This window comes from Dysidea avara, chromosome 3 (genome assembly GCF_963678975.1).
Source record: "Dysidea avara chromosome 3, odDysAvar1.4, whole genome shotgun sequence".
Taxonomy (NCBI): Eukaryota; Metazoa; Porifera; class Demospongiae; order Dictyoceratida; family Dysideidae; genus Dysidea; species Dysidea avara.
The window spans coordinates 18,244,665-18,260,991 of NC_089274.1; the positions used below are offsets into that span (position 1 = coordinate 18,244,665).

Here is a 16,327-nt window from a genome sequence, read left to right on the forward strand (position 1 = left end):
TCAAATAAATGAAGTCAATCTGACTAATTCACATCATCTTTACTGCAAATTTTCTATTGAGCGTGTTTGTAGTGGTATTATTATAGTTGACAATACTAGCAATGCTGTAGAAATTTGACATACTGTTGTGCCACATGATTGTAATTGTAAATTTTGGATAGAGGCGTAGCCTGTACATCCAAATCATACACACACACACAAAAAGCAGCTATACCCATTAAAAATCATACATTATATTGCTATAGTGTCTGTCCAGCAGATTCTTAAATTGATTAGGGGAGTTGGAGTCAATCACTGATTGGGGTAAAGAATTCCAATCGTTAATCACTCTAACTGTAAAGAAGGATGATCTTGATAAGCAGTGTTGGGAATAACGCGCTACGTAATATTATTACTTTTGTGGTACCTAGGTAATATAACGAAATATGCTATAAAAACAGGTAATATAACTCAAGTTGCTTTACTTACAAATGTAACGCTTTACCTAAGTAATATAGTTACTGTAATGAGTCTAATATTATCCACTGAGTAACGCCTAGCCACAACAAAGCATTGAAGCCTACTGAATGAAGCTTATTCACCAGCTTCTTACTTATAACCAAGATTTGCACATTGCCCGGCCAACAACGAAATCATGTCACGTGATAAGGTGGTAGTTTCACATGTGACAGCTTAAGGCTGTGGACACAAAGTAATATAATATGTAATATTATTATAGTTACTTTATTTTATGGGTAATATGTAACTGTAACTAAATAGTTCAGTTGCAAGTAATATGTAACTAGTTACTTTAAAAAGTAACTGGCCCAACACTATTTGTATGTGGCTTGAATAATTTCATGTTGTGTCCTCTTGTTGTAATGATGGTGGAAAATGACAAAAAGTTCTCTGTATTTATGCTATAGAAATTGTTGATCATTTGGTACAAAAATAGTAGATCTCCTCTGAGCCTTTGGTACTGCAAAGATGATAAATTTAGATGGTGATGTACACAATATGGTTTTGCCAGAAACTGGTAATTTTGTAGTGAACACTAATTGCAACTCTACAAAAACAACACTAACATACATACGTAGATAAAATTATATGCTACACTGCCATAATTTACTAGACATTACTATTAATTTTTGCATAGGAAAACGTATAACTTTTATGGCAGAGTCTTGTACACGATAAACAATAATATATTCCTCTAATTATGTCAGAATACATAATAGCTGGTAATAATGAATGAATGGGCATGCATATCATGATACAGTCAGTATACAGGCCAGAGAAGCAACAACTTGGTGATGCAGACTGTAGAGAAGGTCTGCCTAAATAATTTCTTATTTTAGGTTTATAGATAAGCAGGTATATGTAGTTTTGAAATTGATTACTAGTCACCACAGTACCATACTGTCTGCATGATCACAGTTTAAATATGATGCTGAATGACACAAGAGTATAACTAGCTAGGTACCACACAGTACTGAAGCGTGTGTAATTCATGCAGCCATAATATGGCTGCATGTGTACAAAGTTACCACCCATCTGTTTATAAAATTGTGCTTAATAATTAATCTCTCAATGCAATCCTTGTCACCTGTCACATAGGGCAGCTGTAATAATTATTATTCACATTATATCAGGGCTGCCCAGAAAAAATTAAGGGGCCCAGGGCAAAGAGTTAAAGTGGGGTCCCAGGGGCAAGGAGGGTTCCACTCTGAATCACATGTTCAGCCTAGCTGTAAGTTGAAGACCAAAAAAAAGGTCATTACGTCCAGACAATGACAATAGCTGCCCCTCACCAACTATATCTCCTTATTTATAAGCTTGTCACACTGCTCCTCTGAAGAATACTATGACTGCTCTATTAGAGTATCTATAGATCTTGACTGCTCTATTAGAGTATATCGATTTTTTAAACAGGTATTCAAGGGGCCCTTGATTGAGCCCCTGGCATGGGGCCCCTTTCAGGCTGCATGGGGCCCGGGGAAAAATGCCCAAGTTGCCCCCCCCCCCCCCCCCCTGTGGGCGGCCCTGCATTATATAGGTACAGCTATAGTTAAACAACAAACAATGTAATTATGCGTATGCTGCTAAAACAAGATTGCTTATATAATTATAATGCTGCATGTGGATTGTTAGGATGGGAAGATGACTGTTTTATTAGGATATACAGAATTCAAGCTCGATTTCTATTTATGTCTTTCAAAATAATTTGTGGCATTCCATGCAGAGTGAATTTCAATTACACTACCTAGCCAGCTGAAATGTGCCAATAAAGTCATGCGTGTTTATATACTTGCAGTGGAAATTTTCACTGAAACAGGTTTTTATTGGCAAGGTGCAACTTAATTATAAAATTAATTGAATTCATTAGATGGTGAGCAATATGAATGATAAAAGATCAAATGACTTGCATCAAAATTTCAAAAAATTCGATTCCTGATCATGTGAAATCTTCTGTACTGAACTTGCAATTGCCGCATGTAAATGTTTTCATAGTCTCTTCTCGTTTAGGGACATGTGACTAACATTTTTACTGTATTTGACATCAAAATTAATATGGTATCAATGATTACTCTATGACATGCTCTAGACCCACCAAGGCTTGGACTTTTATTGTAAAAAACACATCAAAGCAAAGCACATCAACACACTGGCTATCAAACTATATATATATGCATGTATATTTTAAGGTACTGGCCTCCCATCTATATATTGCCACCCATTAGTGACATTTTTGTATGGTAGCTAGGGGACACTGTACCATATAGTAAGGTGAGGGGCCCACACTCAGAGACACTGCAATGTTGATTAGTGAGAGTGAGGTAACTTGCTGCTACTTTTCCCAATAATCAGAGAAATGAAAGTGGGCTATTCAGGGGGGGATAAAAAGGGGGGTTCCACTTTGGAATTGCAACTTCAGCCTAGCTGTAAGTTGAAGACCAAAAAAAAAAAAGGTCACCACCTGCTGACAATAGCTGTCCCTAACCAACTATATTTCCTTATTTATAACTAGATACATAGTTTCCTACACTGCTTCTCGAAAGACTACTGTGACTGCTCTATTAGAGTATCTCGATTTAACTGCTCTATTAGTGTATCTCGAGTAAGAGAGGCTCTTTCAAAAGGGGGGTTCCATGGAACCCTTTGAACCCTCCCTGGATCCGCCCCTGCTATTAGCCCATGTGTGTGGCAGATTTCACGTGCACTGATAAGAACCATTATCTGTTCACCATCAGCTGCAAGAGCTGTCATTAGGGCTCACTAATGCACCATCACTGGTAGAGACAGTGATGCTCTAGAGCAGCTGTGTGGAAAAACAACATGCATCAGTGAAAAAATAGACCAGTGAGTGGTTACTTCACTATATATAGCTCCTGTAGCTGCATATGAGTAAATTTATAACTGTGTTACCCAGCTCTTTGTGAGAGGTAGTGTATCCTGATGAGTTCTGCAGATTAGTTACCACTGCTGGTACAAAGTGGATCTTCAGAATGCCCCAGTGTTTTGGTAGTTAAATTAAGGGGCATCCCCTATGACATGTCTCTTGTTGAGAGATTGTAATTGTACACTCAGATCATGTAGAGTCTAGACACACTGGCCAGGAGTACTGAAGTGCTTTCCCGGCAACCCAAGCTAGCTAAGGTGTAAGGTGTGTCAAGGATGTAGCTAGCTGCTGCAACTTTCAGTAGGGAGAAAAGCAAACAGAAAAGACATGTAAAAGTTAGCTATGTACAGACACAAAAAAAACACAGCATGTGCCAAACATATACAAAGCCTTTTTCATTATTTTGAAGTTTTTAATTACTTTTATAATTTTAAAGTTTATAGGTGTTAGCTACCAGAGAGCTATCTAGACTTTGAAACTACTGAACATAGCCTAGGATGTACACAGTTTTCCGAATAACTCTGACACAAGTCTTCTTTTCCTCATAGTTCAACACAACATATTCCAAATTAAATAAGAAATCATAATTTTGAGGTAAAGTGCTGGAAGGAATTTTACACTTTTGTAGGAAGCATGATTCCTACATGTGTAGAGCTTTTTTGAGAATTTTTGCAGAATAAGAAATAGCTATTCCCACTCTGTTGAATTTTGTAAGAAAGATTCCTACACATGGCACAAAGTGTGAGACATCTTCTTACAGTGTAGGAATAATTCCCACAAGTGTAGGAATCATTCCTACAAGTGTAGGAATTGTTCTTACAAATGTAGGAATAATTCCTACACTTGTAGGAATTATTCCTACACAATATGTCATGTGTAGGAATCTTTCTTACAAAATTCAACAGTGCGGGAATATTTCCTACAAAATTTCTTAATGTTGCCCTGCACGTGTACTGAGGAACCATGATATGTGCTTCTTACACAAGGGTAAAATTTCACAGAAAATTTGCTGTGTTTTAAGGAAAAACTTGCCACATCTTAAAGTTTTGGCTTCTTATTTAGTTTGGAACATGTTAGGCACTTGTGTTCAGCCAATGAGGTGAACTGGGCATGGAGATATGTAGCTAGTCCTAACACTACATCATGGGTTTGAGAAAATAGGTCTAGCGTTTAACGTCAGCTACACATGTGATGTTGATGTCGTTGATAAACTACTGTAAATACAGTGTACAGTGATTACATGTCGGTTGTCAGTTGTACAAAAATTCTGATGGGACTCACGTGAAAACCAACCAACGATAGGTGGCCAGACTTTTTCAAATTCTTACGAAATATCTGATTGGCTGTTTTTCACGTGATATTACCAGTGAAAGGAATTGTAACTGACAACTGTCTTGCAATTTACTGTACCACAATGCAATCAAACCAGTCGTGTTTATACACGTGATCATGCACTCGGATCCAAATTGCCACTTGCCAGGTCGACGTCTGCGAGCCTGTTCGATCATGGGGGTATATCAACGCCTCTTTGTTTTATCATAGATAATATATACTATGGTTTTATAGACTTGGAAAAAAAAAACTATGGGAGGGTTTTTCCTAAGTCAGTTACTTTTTTTAAAATTATAGGTCTGATGTAGCTCGTACAGTAACACGCAACTGTAGTCTACACATAGTTTCGCCCACAAATGTGGGCTGGGAGACTAGTCTACACAGCCTTCTAATCGAGGTTCTAATGTAACAAGCTACAGTCACGGACGGCTACTGAAAAGGACAATGGGAGTGGTGGGGAAGGATATGGACGGAGGTGCAGTGATTGGTAACTAGTACTACTGTTGAAGCAATCAGTGCTGACGTACTGCGACCAGACTGAACGTAATGAAGATTCACCAAGACTTTCATATGTAATTACAATTACGTGGTTTGATTTTGTGTGATACAGATAGCACAATGGATTCTTTAAAACCACGAATTATTTAGTAGTCAGCATTGAACAACACAGTCTGTACATGAAGTGAACATCTCACTCTTCCCTTCTGACACTACTGGTGCAGCAAACGTGCAGGTCTATACAGAATGCATACATGCATTAATATAGTAGCTAATTTTATAAATTGAGTTGTCGTCACTTGTCATATATACTATGTAGTACAGTGTTATTTGTCTCTGTCATGTTGTCTGTTTTCACGTCCGTTGCCGTTTACGTGACTGATCTTGCGGTGGTGGATCAGCAAGCATCACACGAAGCTTCACACCAAACACTTCCATTCCATGTAATGCAGTAATTGCAGCCTCAGCAGAAGCTCGATTGGTAAACTTTGCATAACCATAATTTTTACCTCTCACCACCCATACATCGGTGAGAATACCAAACCTCCCAAAGATATCTCTGAGTACATGCTCAGCTGGAGGGTTGGGATGACATATGAAGAAGACTCGAGTGTCCAACTCTGAACTAATTGAGTGTCGTCGTTGACGTGTGACCATCGGACGTACGGGAGACAAAGATCTTACAGGAGAACGGACTGGTGAGTGTGGAGCAGAATGAAAATGAGCTGCTAGCTCAGTTGGAGATCCAGGGCCGTACTTAGTCCCGGGAGGATCTTCAGCATATTTCACTAAAATCTTATAGCCAGGTGGATATTCAAAACCATTCAACTTCTCCTTAGCATACATGGCAGAGGCAATTGAGCTGTAAGTAACAAATGCAAAACCTCTGGAGTCTCCTGTAATATGGTTATGCTTTAAATCACAGTAGTCCATACCAGGAACTAAATCGAATAATCTGATCAATTGTTCCTGAGTGACACTAGGGGCTACTGTAACGAACAGCCTTGTGCTGACACCTCCATCACTGGCGGCATAGCTCTGTAGGAGATCCATTGTGCTGTGTGTGGGGCTACTACCACCACTCATCATTGCATAGTTGTCCTGCAGACTCCTTCGCTCTCGAGCAGCCTGATAAGCAGCTTCTCTAGCAAACTTGGCAGACTTTGGTTCAGCGAGAATAGCCTTAAAGCTCTTGTCACAATTCTCCATAGCTACAGCAGCAGTTGATGCCTTCGAAAACTTCACATAGCCGAAGCCTTTGTTCTCTCCTGTGCTACGATCCCTAACAATATTGCAATACTCAAAGTCTCCATGAGGCTCAAACTTGGCTCTCAAATCATCCTCAGTGTAGTCTTTAGGAACAACCACAAATAATCTTGTTCTTGTACTCTCCTCACTGTAATCTGTCTTGACAACAGCGTTCTTTGCAGACGCAATCATAACCTGCAGAAATAACATTATAATTAGTATACTGAATATGGTAGCATAAAAATAATAGACCGAAGACCAGCCAGACACAAACATAATAATAATTATGGTAAGTAAAGGGTATATTTATTACATGCACACACACACTTGGGTTAAAGTCTAATAGAAGTAATTTGAACAGTATCACAAAACAACAAATTGGTAATGAATATCTGACCACGTCTGCCTTATAAAGCCACCAGTACTTGTCAGCGAGTCTAATTTAATCCACTAGCATATGGAGTTAAACTTAGTCCTAATTTTTGAAAGTAAAATTTGTGTGACTTCACCACAAGTGAAATGTAAAGGTGCAAGACACAGAGACAAACCCATTATTGTGTTTACACCTATTGTGTGGATACAACCACAAATAAATATCCCATTTAACTAACATGTACACATGTACACACCATATCTCAAATTAACAATACAAGGAACTACAGCTATTGCCCAATGGCCAGTCGCAGTGATTCTTACAAAATGGTCCCATTAAAACTATATTACTTCTAACCCCAACTATTTCAAGAATATTTGTTCAGAGCAACAGCATACAAGAACTTTATGGGAGAAACCATACACTATACTACATACCTTTATTGGCTTTTGATCAGTACCCAGGACCTTCCCATCCAAATTCTCGATCGCAAGAGCAGCTGAAGAAGCTTTGTCATATTTAACATAACAAATCCCCTTGTTTTCCTTTGTCATGCGGTCTTTTACCATCCAGATGTCCTCTATAAAACCGTATGGAGCAAAACAAGCACGGATTTCTTCCTCAGTGTTGTTCTTGCTGCAAACAACAAAAGCTCTTGAGAACGGTGGGAGATCGACATTCACTCGATCTCCAGAGTTTGAGTTCACTCTTTCTGGACTGGCCATAATGCTTTCCCCAAGTGGACAAAGCAAGCAAAATAACCTGCAATCATAAACAAACCATCAATCAATCAATCATACAAACCTGTGAATAGTAAATGCCTCGTGTTGCATACACACGCAAAACCTATATTAAAAGCACACCCGATCATCTACAAACTAGGAAAAGTTTTATTACCAGCTGAGTTACAGGCCGGCATACCCAAATGATGATCTATATTTCCTACAGCACACGTTATACACAACACACCATACCAGTTGAATTAGAGCTCTCGTCCAGTCCTCGCCAAAACAAGTCGAGTCTTCTTGATGTTATGACTGATTACGCAGGGGATTACGCACAAATCCGAACAAAAAAAAAAAGTCCAGGTGCTGGGCATTTATTAGAATGAACAAGTAAAGCTGTTTTCGGCGCGAATAGAAATGAATAAAGTGTGTTCAGTATGTGGAGAAGGATTTAACAGTCCTGAAAATTCGCTCTTTATTTGCGAAGGAAGAGGCTGTCATGTTGGAGTACACCAAGGTTAGTTGACCGTAAAGTGTTAAAATCACACCTGTACGTGTAGTGTTGTAACAGCAGTGTAAGTAAATTCGTTGTTTGGCTTTTCGGTTATTGTTTAGCTGCAATAGGATGCTCAATTGTTATAGTGGGCATTATTTAGAATTTCATCGATTTGAACTAACTCGCGCAAAAGTAAGTCACAACTGACATCATTAGTTGTGATATGAACTTTCCTTGTGAGTATATTGTAGCACCAAAGTCAATTAATCATGTACTGCGTGGTGAGTGCATATGCTTATGCACCTATCAATGTTATCCCCCACCTCCCCCCTCCCGGGCGTAGTGGGGGAAATGGTGGAGATTTGACTTTTTGAAAAATCAAATTCTCCACCCACTGGGGAACAACTAGTGGTCAAATCTCCATGTAGTATCGCTGGAATAAACTTTAGGAAACAGATCAATTCTTATAGCTCGCAAGCTAAATCAAACGCCTAAAATTTCGAACGGTCAAATGCCCCACTAGTGGGGCAAAATTTCTGATCAAATTGGCGAAAATCCCCCACTAATCCCTTAGTAAGCCCGGGAGGGGGGTAGTGGGGCTTAACATTGATAGGTGCATTACAAGATAGCAATGGATGAATCTGTTAATTCATGGATTGTGAGTGCTAAAATCAGTTACAGTAGCTGTTGGTTTGGTACAGTGACTACATTTGTGTTATGTTAAAGAATAGTAGGTTCTGGTTATGTGTACTAATAGTTTGTTAACTTATCATTCTAAGAAATTATTTCATTAAGGTATTGTATAATGTGATAGAAAAGATGTAACTTAACATTCAAAGAAATTATCTGTATACACTGCAAACTAGATAGGCTGCTTAGTTATTGTGTGGTACACATGATTATCCATCCATTAAGTATTTGTGGTTGTATGTGTCAGACTAATAGCAAGTCCTGTGGTACACAGTGGTTGCTTTGTTATCTGTAGCTTGTTATGGGATTGTTAGTCCACCTACCTCAGGAGTATGGTACTGTCGGAAGTGTGAATCACAAGAGAGAGCAGCCAGAGTGGTATGTGCGTTGGTTGTGTGTTTGTATCTGTAGTGTGTGGGTGTGTGTAGTGAAGTGTGTATGTATGTGTAGTGTAGAATGTATGTATGTTGTGTCTTGGAAGTGTGGTGTGCCAGTATATTTATGGCAGATGTTAGCTCAAGTCTAGGAAATAAATTTTTTACATGTGCAGGTATGCTTGTGCTCATTTCCTTTCATGTGTGTTGTGTGATATATACAGCATAGTGTGTATATGCGACCAAATTTTAGAAAATCATTGATGTATGCACATTGCACAATAGTAGTTTTGATAAATTGTGTTTAAAAGCAATGGGTAAAAATGCAAGTTCCACAAAAAGAAACAATGTAGCTTTTATTGCTTCACTAGTCATAGTGAATTAACACTCCATTCCTTGTTTGCCTGCTTATGGGGAGTTTGATAATCTTTGTTTTATTTCTGTATACAGATGGATTTCTAAGTTACATGTGTTTGTTTACTTTGGTAAATTCACAAATTCACGGCAAACACAATGAGCCAAGTTTCAATTCGTACACCGTTACATCAATAAGTTATGATTGTTTATTTAACAACCTGTACATTATTTTTTTCAATAAGATCGTCTGGCTATCCAGTGCTATATCTTCCACATTACTCACAACTTAAGATAGGCTGAAACTTAGCCAGTTTATACCATTGTACCTATAGATAACAGAGAACCAATAAAATAAATTTTGAAAAACGTGCAGACATTTCTAAAATTTGGTCACATATTGTATGTAACATGTTGTGAAGAACAGCAACTGGATATGCCAGTAGCTGTATGTAGTACATATGAGATTTATGCAAGTTGGAAATTTTAACGGTATGTATCTTACCTCTTAGAAATGTGATCTCTGTCCCAAGAAAGATGGAGCCTTCAAGCGGACGGACACTAGCGGTAAGCACATTCACCAACTACATGTTCATTATGTGCTGAATCATCAGCAGGTTGGGCGCATGTTGTGTGTGCATTATACATCCCTGAGGCATCTTTTGGCAACAATAGCTCCATGGAACCCATCATTGTCTCTAAGATCCCAAAGGATCGATTTTCTAAGGTACAGGACAATGTTTTTAAACTAGAGTAGGGACAGTGTAGTACCGTTGTAATAAAAGTACTGAAACAAGCTGGATTGGAGTAAGTACGTATGTCCAGATACTGTAAAACAATAAGAAGTGAATATCCCTTCTGTGCTATGGAGATTCTACAATCAAAATGCACAGTAGGGATATTCACTTCTTGTTTTACAGTATCTGGACATTACGTACTACTCCAATTCAGTTTGTTTTAGTACTTTTTATTGCAGTGGTACTACATTGTCCCTACTATAGTTTAAAATTCCTAATTTTTCTTATACTTGTTATGATGATTTTGTGGAAATATGGACATACATAATGTTATGTAAGCCGTTAGGGTTGCCAGTGTTCATGACAATGAAAAGTATTTATGCCATGAACTGTACTTACTAGTAGTGCTTATAACTCAAACAAGCAGTTACAAGCCAATTTGTAACTTCCTAGCCCCTCTGAGTTTTGTTCCCATGTCTATGAGTGTATGATGTACATGAGTTATGTGCATAATTATTCCTTTGAAGTAAATGTAGTACACTGTTATATTTACATGCACTGTAGTGCAGTACAATGCAAGTATTTTTTCTATACCTTTAAACTAACTACACCATGTTTTTATTATTTTATGGTCATCTCCATATAAAGGATTTAATATTGTATATAGCCATCAGTAAAGGGAGATCCCTTGAATATATTGAAATTAAGAGGTGACCACTACAAAGAGGTGGTGCTATTAATGATGTAGTCATTCTGTAGAGCAAGAATTGTTTGTTATACAACTTTTGTGTGCATACAGGTGTGCTGTATTTGTGAAGAGCATGGATCAGAGAACCAGGCAACAATCGGTGCTTGTATGACATGTAACAAGCCACATTGTAAGATGGCATTTCATGTTACTTGGTAAGCTGATGGTGTATGTCATTGAATTAGCTAAGACTGAACCAATAAGTTAAATTGTGATACAGCATAGCACAAACAGTGCAGCCATGCCTAGTGTGACAATCAATTTGAAACAGACTTGTTGTGACTGTTCTTATTAGGGGAGCTTTAATTTAACCCTTGAACCAGAAAACTGGATCTAAACTTAACAAATACGTGTGTCTTACACAGTGCCGTAACTTATGAATTGAGCATATGTCCTATGGCTTGGCTACACAATTTACATCATTCTACTTGTGATGTAACATGGATTAAAATGATACCTAGGGTTTTACCCTAACGCTAAATGGTGAAGCCAAAACTAGTCGTGTAAGTAAATTTTCAGTAAGGAAACATGCAAACCCTAACATGATCCATAACTCAATGATGGTTGCTCCTATCAACTTGCAAAAGTTCCATTTGCTTCACAATTAAATTTTCTATCAGGCCATATATGACCTACATGATTAAACCACCAATCTAAATTAAACACATAGCAAAAATTTTGAAACACAGAGTCGCGTTGCTTTGTAACAAGTAAGCTACTGTAGTTATAGTGTTTTTTTTTAAACTTCACCAAGTAGTCAGTGAACAGACTTTTGATAAATGTGTACTATAGGAGTTAACTATTGTCACCATGCATGCCTATATTGTGTAAACATGCATTGCCTAAAAGTTCTCTGTGGGTTTAAGGGTTAAGTGAAGTTATTAAGTTTTATCCACTCCCTCTTCATTTACGAAGCAGTGTGCAGTTATGTGTTAATAATTTTCACTGAAGATCACTTGATTAAGCTGTCACCTGTAAGACAAGTAATTTCAGTACAACTACCCAATGAGGATTGTGTATCAAAGTTACCTGTACATCAAGTTGTTCTAACTAGTTTAGCTGTTTCCTGAGATCATTACTGTGTGGCATGTGTATAGTTGAGTCTGTGCCCAAGTGAAGTTGAAGGCTTCTGGTTTGTGATGAATATAGGCTGCATGTTATTTTACAAATCTTTCAGGTTTTTTGTGTTTGATGGTATGCGTTAGATTATTCAAAAGATATTGTGGTATTTAATTGTTCAAACTGACCTTATCTTTGGCTGAACTTATCTTTGGCTGAACTTATCTTTGGCTGAACTTATCTTTGGCTGAACTTATCTTTGGCTGAACATATCTTTGGCTGAACTTATCTTTGGCTGAACTTATCTTTGGCTGAACTTATCTTTGGCTGAACTTGTACCTTCACAGGGTGGTAAGTGTTAGGACATTTCTACAGGCTAACAGCAGTTCAGAAACCCGGCTATCCTATTGTCCTACATCAAGTTTAAGGCATGTTTAGTGTGGCTTTATTGGTATAGCAACTTTATGCAGCCATTATCTTACATTCTTGCTTTTGTGATCAACTCCAAGCCACGGTGATTGTCTAAGAAGACACACCTGTAGAAGGAATATATTTCTCCCTACTCTAATTAGACCACTATTGAACAAAGCAAATAATTATGTAGAGTGACTTATTGTTCACTTGGCATTTAACAGGCGACATATACTTCTGCGTTATCATGTTCTTATATGTTGTTAATTTTGTTTTCTCAGTGCCCAGAAGGCACGTTTGTTAAGTGAAGAGGAGGACCCCAGAGATCCCAACAATGTCCTCTATGTTGGATATTGTCCGCATCATCGCAGTAAACTGGTATGTCAACAGTGTCAAAGTATAATATAAAAAAAATTTTTTTAAATGTATATTATAGGATAAGCATAATTACAGCAACTTGAGAAGGCAGTCATTATCTCAGAACTTATCATCACCAGCTCCTGCATCGCCGGTGCTTAGCCCTTTTCCTCCTACCAAGAAAGATTCCAATGTACCATCATTAAAAACTACCAGCAAGACCTCTGCCAAGAGAGATAGAGATGCCAACGAACCTCCTCCACCTCGAAGAAGGGCAAAAAGACGGAAGCTGTCATCGTCGACAGAAAGTAATGTGTCAGAAGATTTTGCACCAGCTGCTGACAGTGTAGAAGATACTGATTCGGTCAAACAGCCATTAGGACTAAGTACTGAAGAATTAAGTGTGGTTACAAGTAGTAGTAACAATGCCAGTGGCTCTAGTACCACTAATAGCCGTAACCCATCCATATCTACTATTGAGAAGGATGAAAAAGACCTTCCTATCTTAAGTCCTAAATCAGTCGAGTCTAATACTCAGCTAGTAGAGGTAGAAGAAAAGACAACGGTGATTGAAACTGAAGAGACTATATCAGTTAGGGAAGAAAGTGTACCCCCAGTAGAACAAGAAGTTGTCACAGCTGACTGTATTGAAGAAGCTATCGTAGATGATAGTAGTACTATGGTAGTGAAGCAGGAAACACCTGCTCCTAGTAAGAAACCAGCCTCTCAACGGGGCAAGAGAAAATCCACAGCAGGGATGTCTAAAAGAGATGGTGGGTCTGGTGTGCCTCGGAGAAGAAGCACTGTTAAACAAAGAAACGCTTCATCTTCTCAAAACAAGGGATCAAAGAAGAACTCATCAAGACAGCAATCACAGTACGTTATCCATATTTGGAATAACATGTTTATAATTACTATTTATAGGCAGCAGACACTGCCACCTCCCACAAGCTTGACAGAGTTGTTGGAGAGACAGTGGGAACAGACAGCACAGTTTGTAATGGACCAGTCATCACGGCAGAGTAATGGTAAGGTTGTACCCACATATCTTGTATGACTGTAATGGGTGGTTATCTCTTGTAGCTGGCACAATGCTGTCTCGATTGTATCAACTTCAAACAGAGAACCAGCAGATGCAGGAACGCATCACTAACCTAGCCGCCCAAAGAGAGTTCCTTCTTGCCACCAACTCACAGTTAGGCAGCATCATAACTGAATCTCAGAACCAACAACAGCACACAACCAATGGCATTACTGAGCCATCTTACGGTATGCAACTTGAGTCTAGTGATAGTGTACCGAATCTTCCAACAACCACATCTACGTCGAGTATTATATCCTCAACTGACTTTAACCCAACTACCTCCAATGTTACATACAGTTCTAGTTTTATAATTGCTGCTACTACTGGTGCTACCACTTCTGGTCTTAGTAGTGTACTGGTGCAAGCTTCTAATGCTGATGTATTGAGTTTGCCTACATGTACAGCTAGTAGCACATCATCTGGGAGCAGCAGACTGGTTATTACTGCAGTTGAAAGTGTTAAACCAAAGGAGCAACCTTCTGCAGAAAAGAAGAAGCAGAGAACTATGAAACATCAAAAGCAGTCTGCTAAGCTGCACCACCACCACCACCAGTCAAAAGGAAACCCAGTAGCAATGCCAGGCAGTGTATCAGTGATAGGACCACCAGTATTCCCAGTATCTAAGTATTCTGAAGGGTCCACACCACATAGCTCTATACTAATAGGAAACCTGGTGTCATTGGAGCCATCAACGGGCATCAGTGGTAGTTTTATGGCAAATTCCCAAGTTGGTGTACCACTGCCACGTACCCTTCCCCCATTTAGTGAAATAGCCATGGAACTGAATGGGAAGACTGTGCTACAGTCAAGAGACATTACTGCTGTTACTAATACCATTGGTGGGTCCATACCTGCAATGTCACCGGTTGTATCTGGGCACAATGTGGTCCTATAGTTTAGCAGATTTCTTTTTTGTATATTGGCTCATAAATTACCATGATTTAATATGTACTATGTATTGCTGTATACAGACCATGATTGTATTAGCTGATCAATATAGAATGTCAACTAACCTTGATCATATAATCTGAATCGTTGTTCTATTAGAATAGTTGAGGTTGACTTGTTTAGTTACATGTTCTATTAGGTCTCAACACCAGGTGGCCTTCCAGGAATTCAGACATACCTCAGTACACCTGCATAGCTATGTACCTTAACTCTTGTATATTTTTGATGAACTTGTTGAAATTCTCCTTGTGTGTAATAGTAATCTGTATTGTATATATAGTTATATCTGCACATCTTATTTGTATATACAGTGGAACCTCAATTACCTGGATTCTTGGTTAACTGAACTATGGAAATGATTGCTCTATTAGAGCAGTGACTGTTCTATTAGGGTAATTTAATTTTCTATTTTACAGTTATTAGACTTACAGACCACCCCTGGTCCCAGGGGGTTCAGATAACTGAGGTTTCTATAAATTTAAACTGTTGCAGACAGGATGTTGTATCAGACTGACCATTACAGAGGAGAGAATAGAATGGATATGCATTGGAAAGCACCTCAGTGAGAAGTTTACGGATAACCCACCTGTTTACTAATACAAAATAATATTAATATTTTGGCTACTAGGTAACTAGCTTACACAGTGAGTGATAGTTTTGTGTACCATGTCATCATCTGCTGTCATAGAATATCTGTATAGTGCAATAAAGAGTAGCCATGTATATTGCCAAAACTTTCTAAGTGTAAACAGTTTCAGTTGGTATACTTACGAAAAAATATTTTTTATATAGCTCAAAATTATAGTAATTCTATGCTATCAACAAAATTACATGTACCAGTATATTCTTTTGCATACATCTAAATATCCCACACAGCTCTGGCGTTCACCTCCATGTCTCTTAAGTTCTAAGTATCTTTCACAAAGCCCTTGTGGATGGGGTTTGGATTTATCTTTATGACTTGCATCGTTGATGATAGGTTGTGCTTCTCCTGCTGCTTTTCTCTCATGATAGTGTTGAATAACTCTTTTAATGATAGTCTTGAATTGCACACTAGTTAATAGTGGAGTAACCCATGTGCGTGGCTTTCCTTTACATTGTATACATGCCTGTTTGTATTTTTTCTGGACATGTTGGAGAAAGAGATCAATTTTGATAGTCACATGGTGTGAGGACCATTGCTGGGTGCACTTTTTACAATTGAAATGAGCACCTAATTTTACAGTGAAATATTTTAAATATATTGGATCATCACTGAGTACTTGAACAGCATCTGCTTTCATCATTGCTTTGATTATCCTATGCTCTTCACTACGATCCAGTATAGGTGGGTCACTATAAACGCAACAAAGTCAGCAACATGTGACTAGTGACTACTCATGCACAGGTGAATTATCTGTACATTGGAACCTCAGTTGGTAAACTGAATGTTAAAATTCTATTGGCTCAATTTGGCTGTTTTATAATGGTAACTGACAATGCATAGTAGAAAATGAATAGTTTGTAGGCCTGCG

General features: G+C 38.3%; 2 protein-coding genes across 3 annotated transcripts; one reads left to right on the forward strand and one right to left on the reverse strand.

Annotated features, from left to right (window-relative positions):
- Nucleotides 1–5,258: 5,258 nt before the first annotated feature.
- On the reverse strand, nucleotides 5,259–7,932 carry LOC136249879 (RNA-binding protein 45-like). The gene is made up of 3 exons (XM_066042007.1): nucleotides 7,805–7,932; nucleotides 7,268–7,592; nucleotides 5,259–6,652 (listed from the first exon to the last, which is right to left on the reverse strand). Exons 2-3 carry the CDS (start codon nucleotides 7,553–7,555, stop codon nucleotides 5,564–5,566), a joined length of 1,377 nt encoding a protein of 458 aa, XP_065898079.1. The 5' UTR covers nucleotides 7,556–7,592; nucleotides 7,805–7,932; the 3' UTR covers nucleotides 5,259–5,563.
- Nucleotides 7,907–15,129, forward strand: LOC136249878 (protein AF-10-like). 2 transcript variants are annotated; one of them, XM_066042005.1, is made up of 9 exons: nucleotides 7,907–8,072; nucleotides 9,037–9,119; nucleotides 9,982–10,036; nucleotides 10,084–10,196; nucleotides 11,006–11,109; nucleotides 12,706–12,802; nucleotides 12,861–13,657; nucleotides 13,706–13,809; nucleotides 13,865–15,129. In XM_066042005.1, the coding sequence occupies exons 1-9, from the start codon at nucleotides 7,973–7,975 to the stop codon at nucleotides 14,758–14,760; spliced, it is 2,349 nt and encodes a 782-aa protein (XP_065898077.1). In that variant the 5' UTR covers nucleotides 7,907–7,972; the 3' UTR covers nucleotides 14,761–15,129. The 2 variants fall into 2 exon arrangements, with proteins under 2 accessions (XP_065898077.1, XP_065898078.1); XM_066042006.1 differs by having other exon boundaries at nucleotides 10,087–10,196.
- Nucleotides 15,130–16,327: the final 1,198 nt, after the last annotated feature.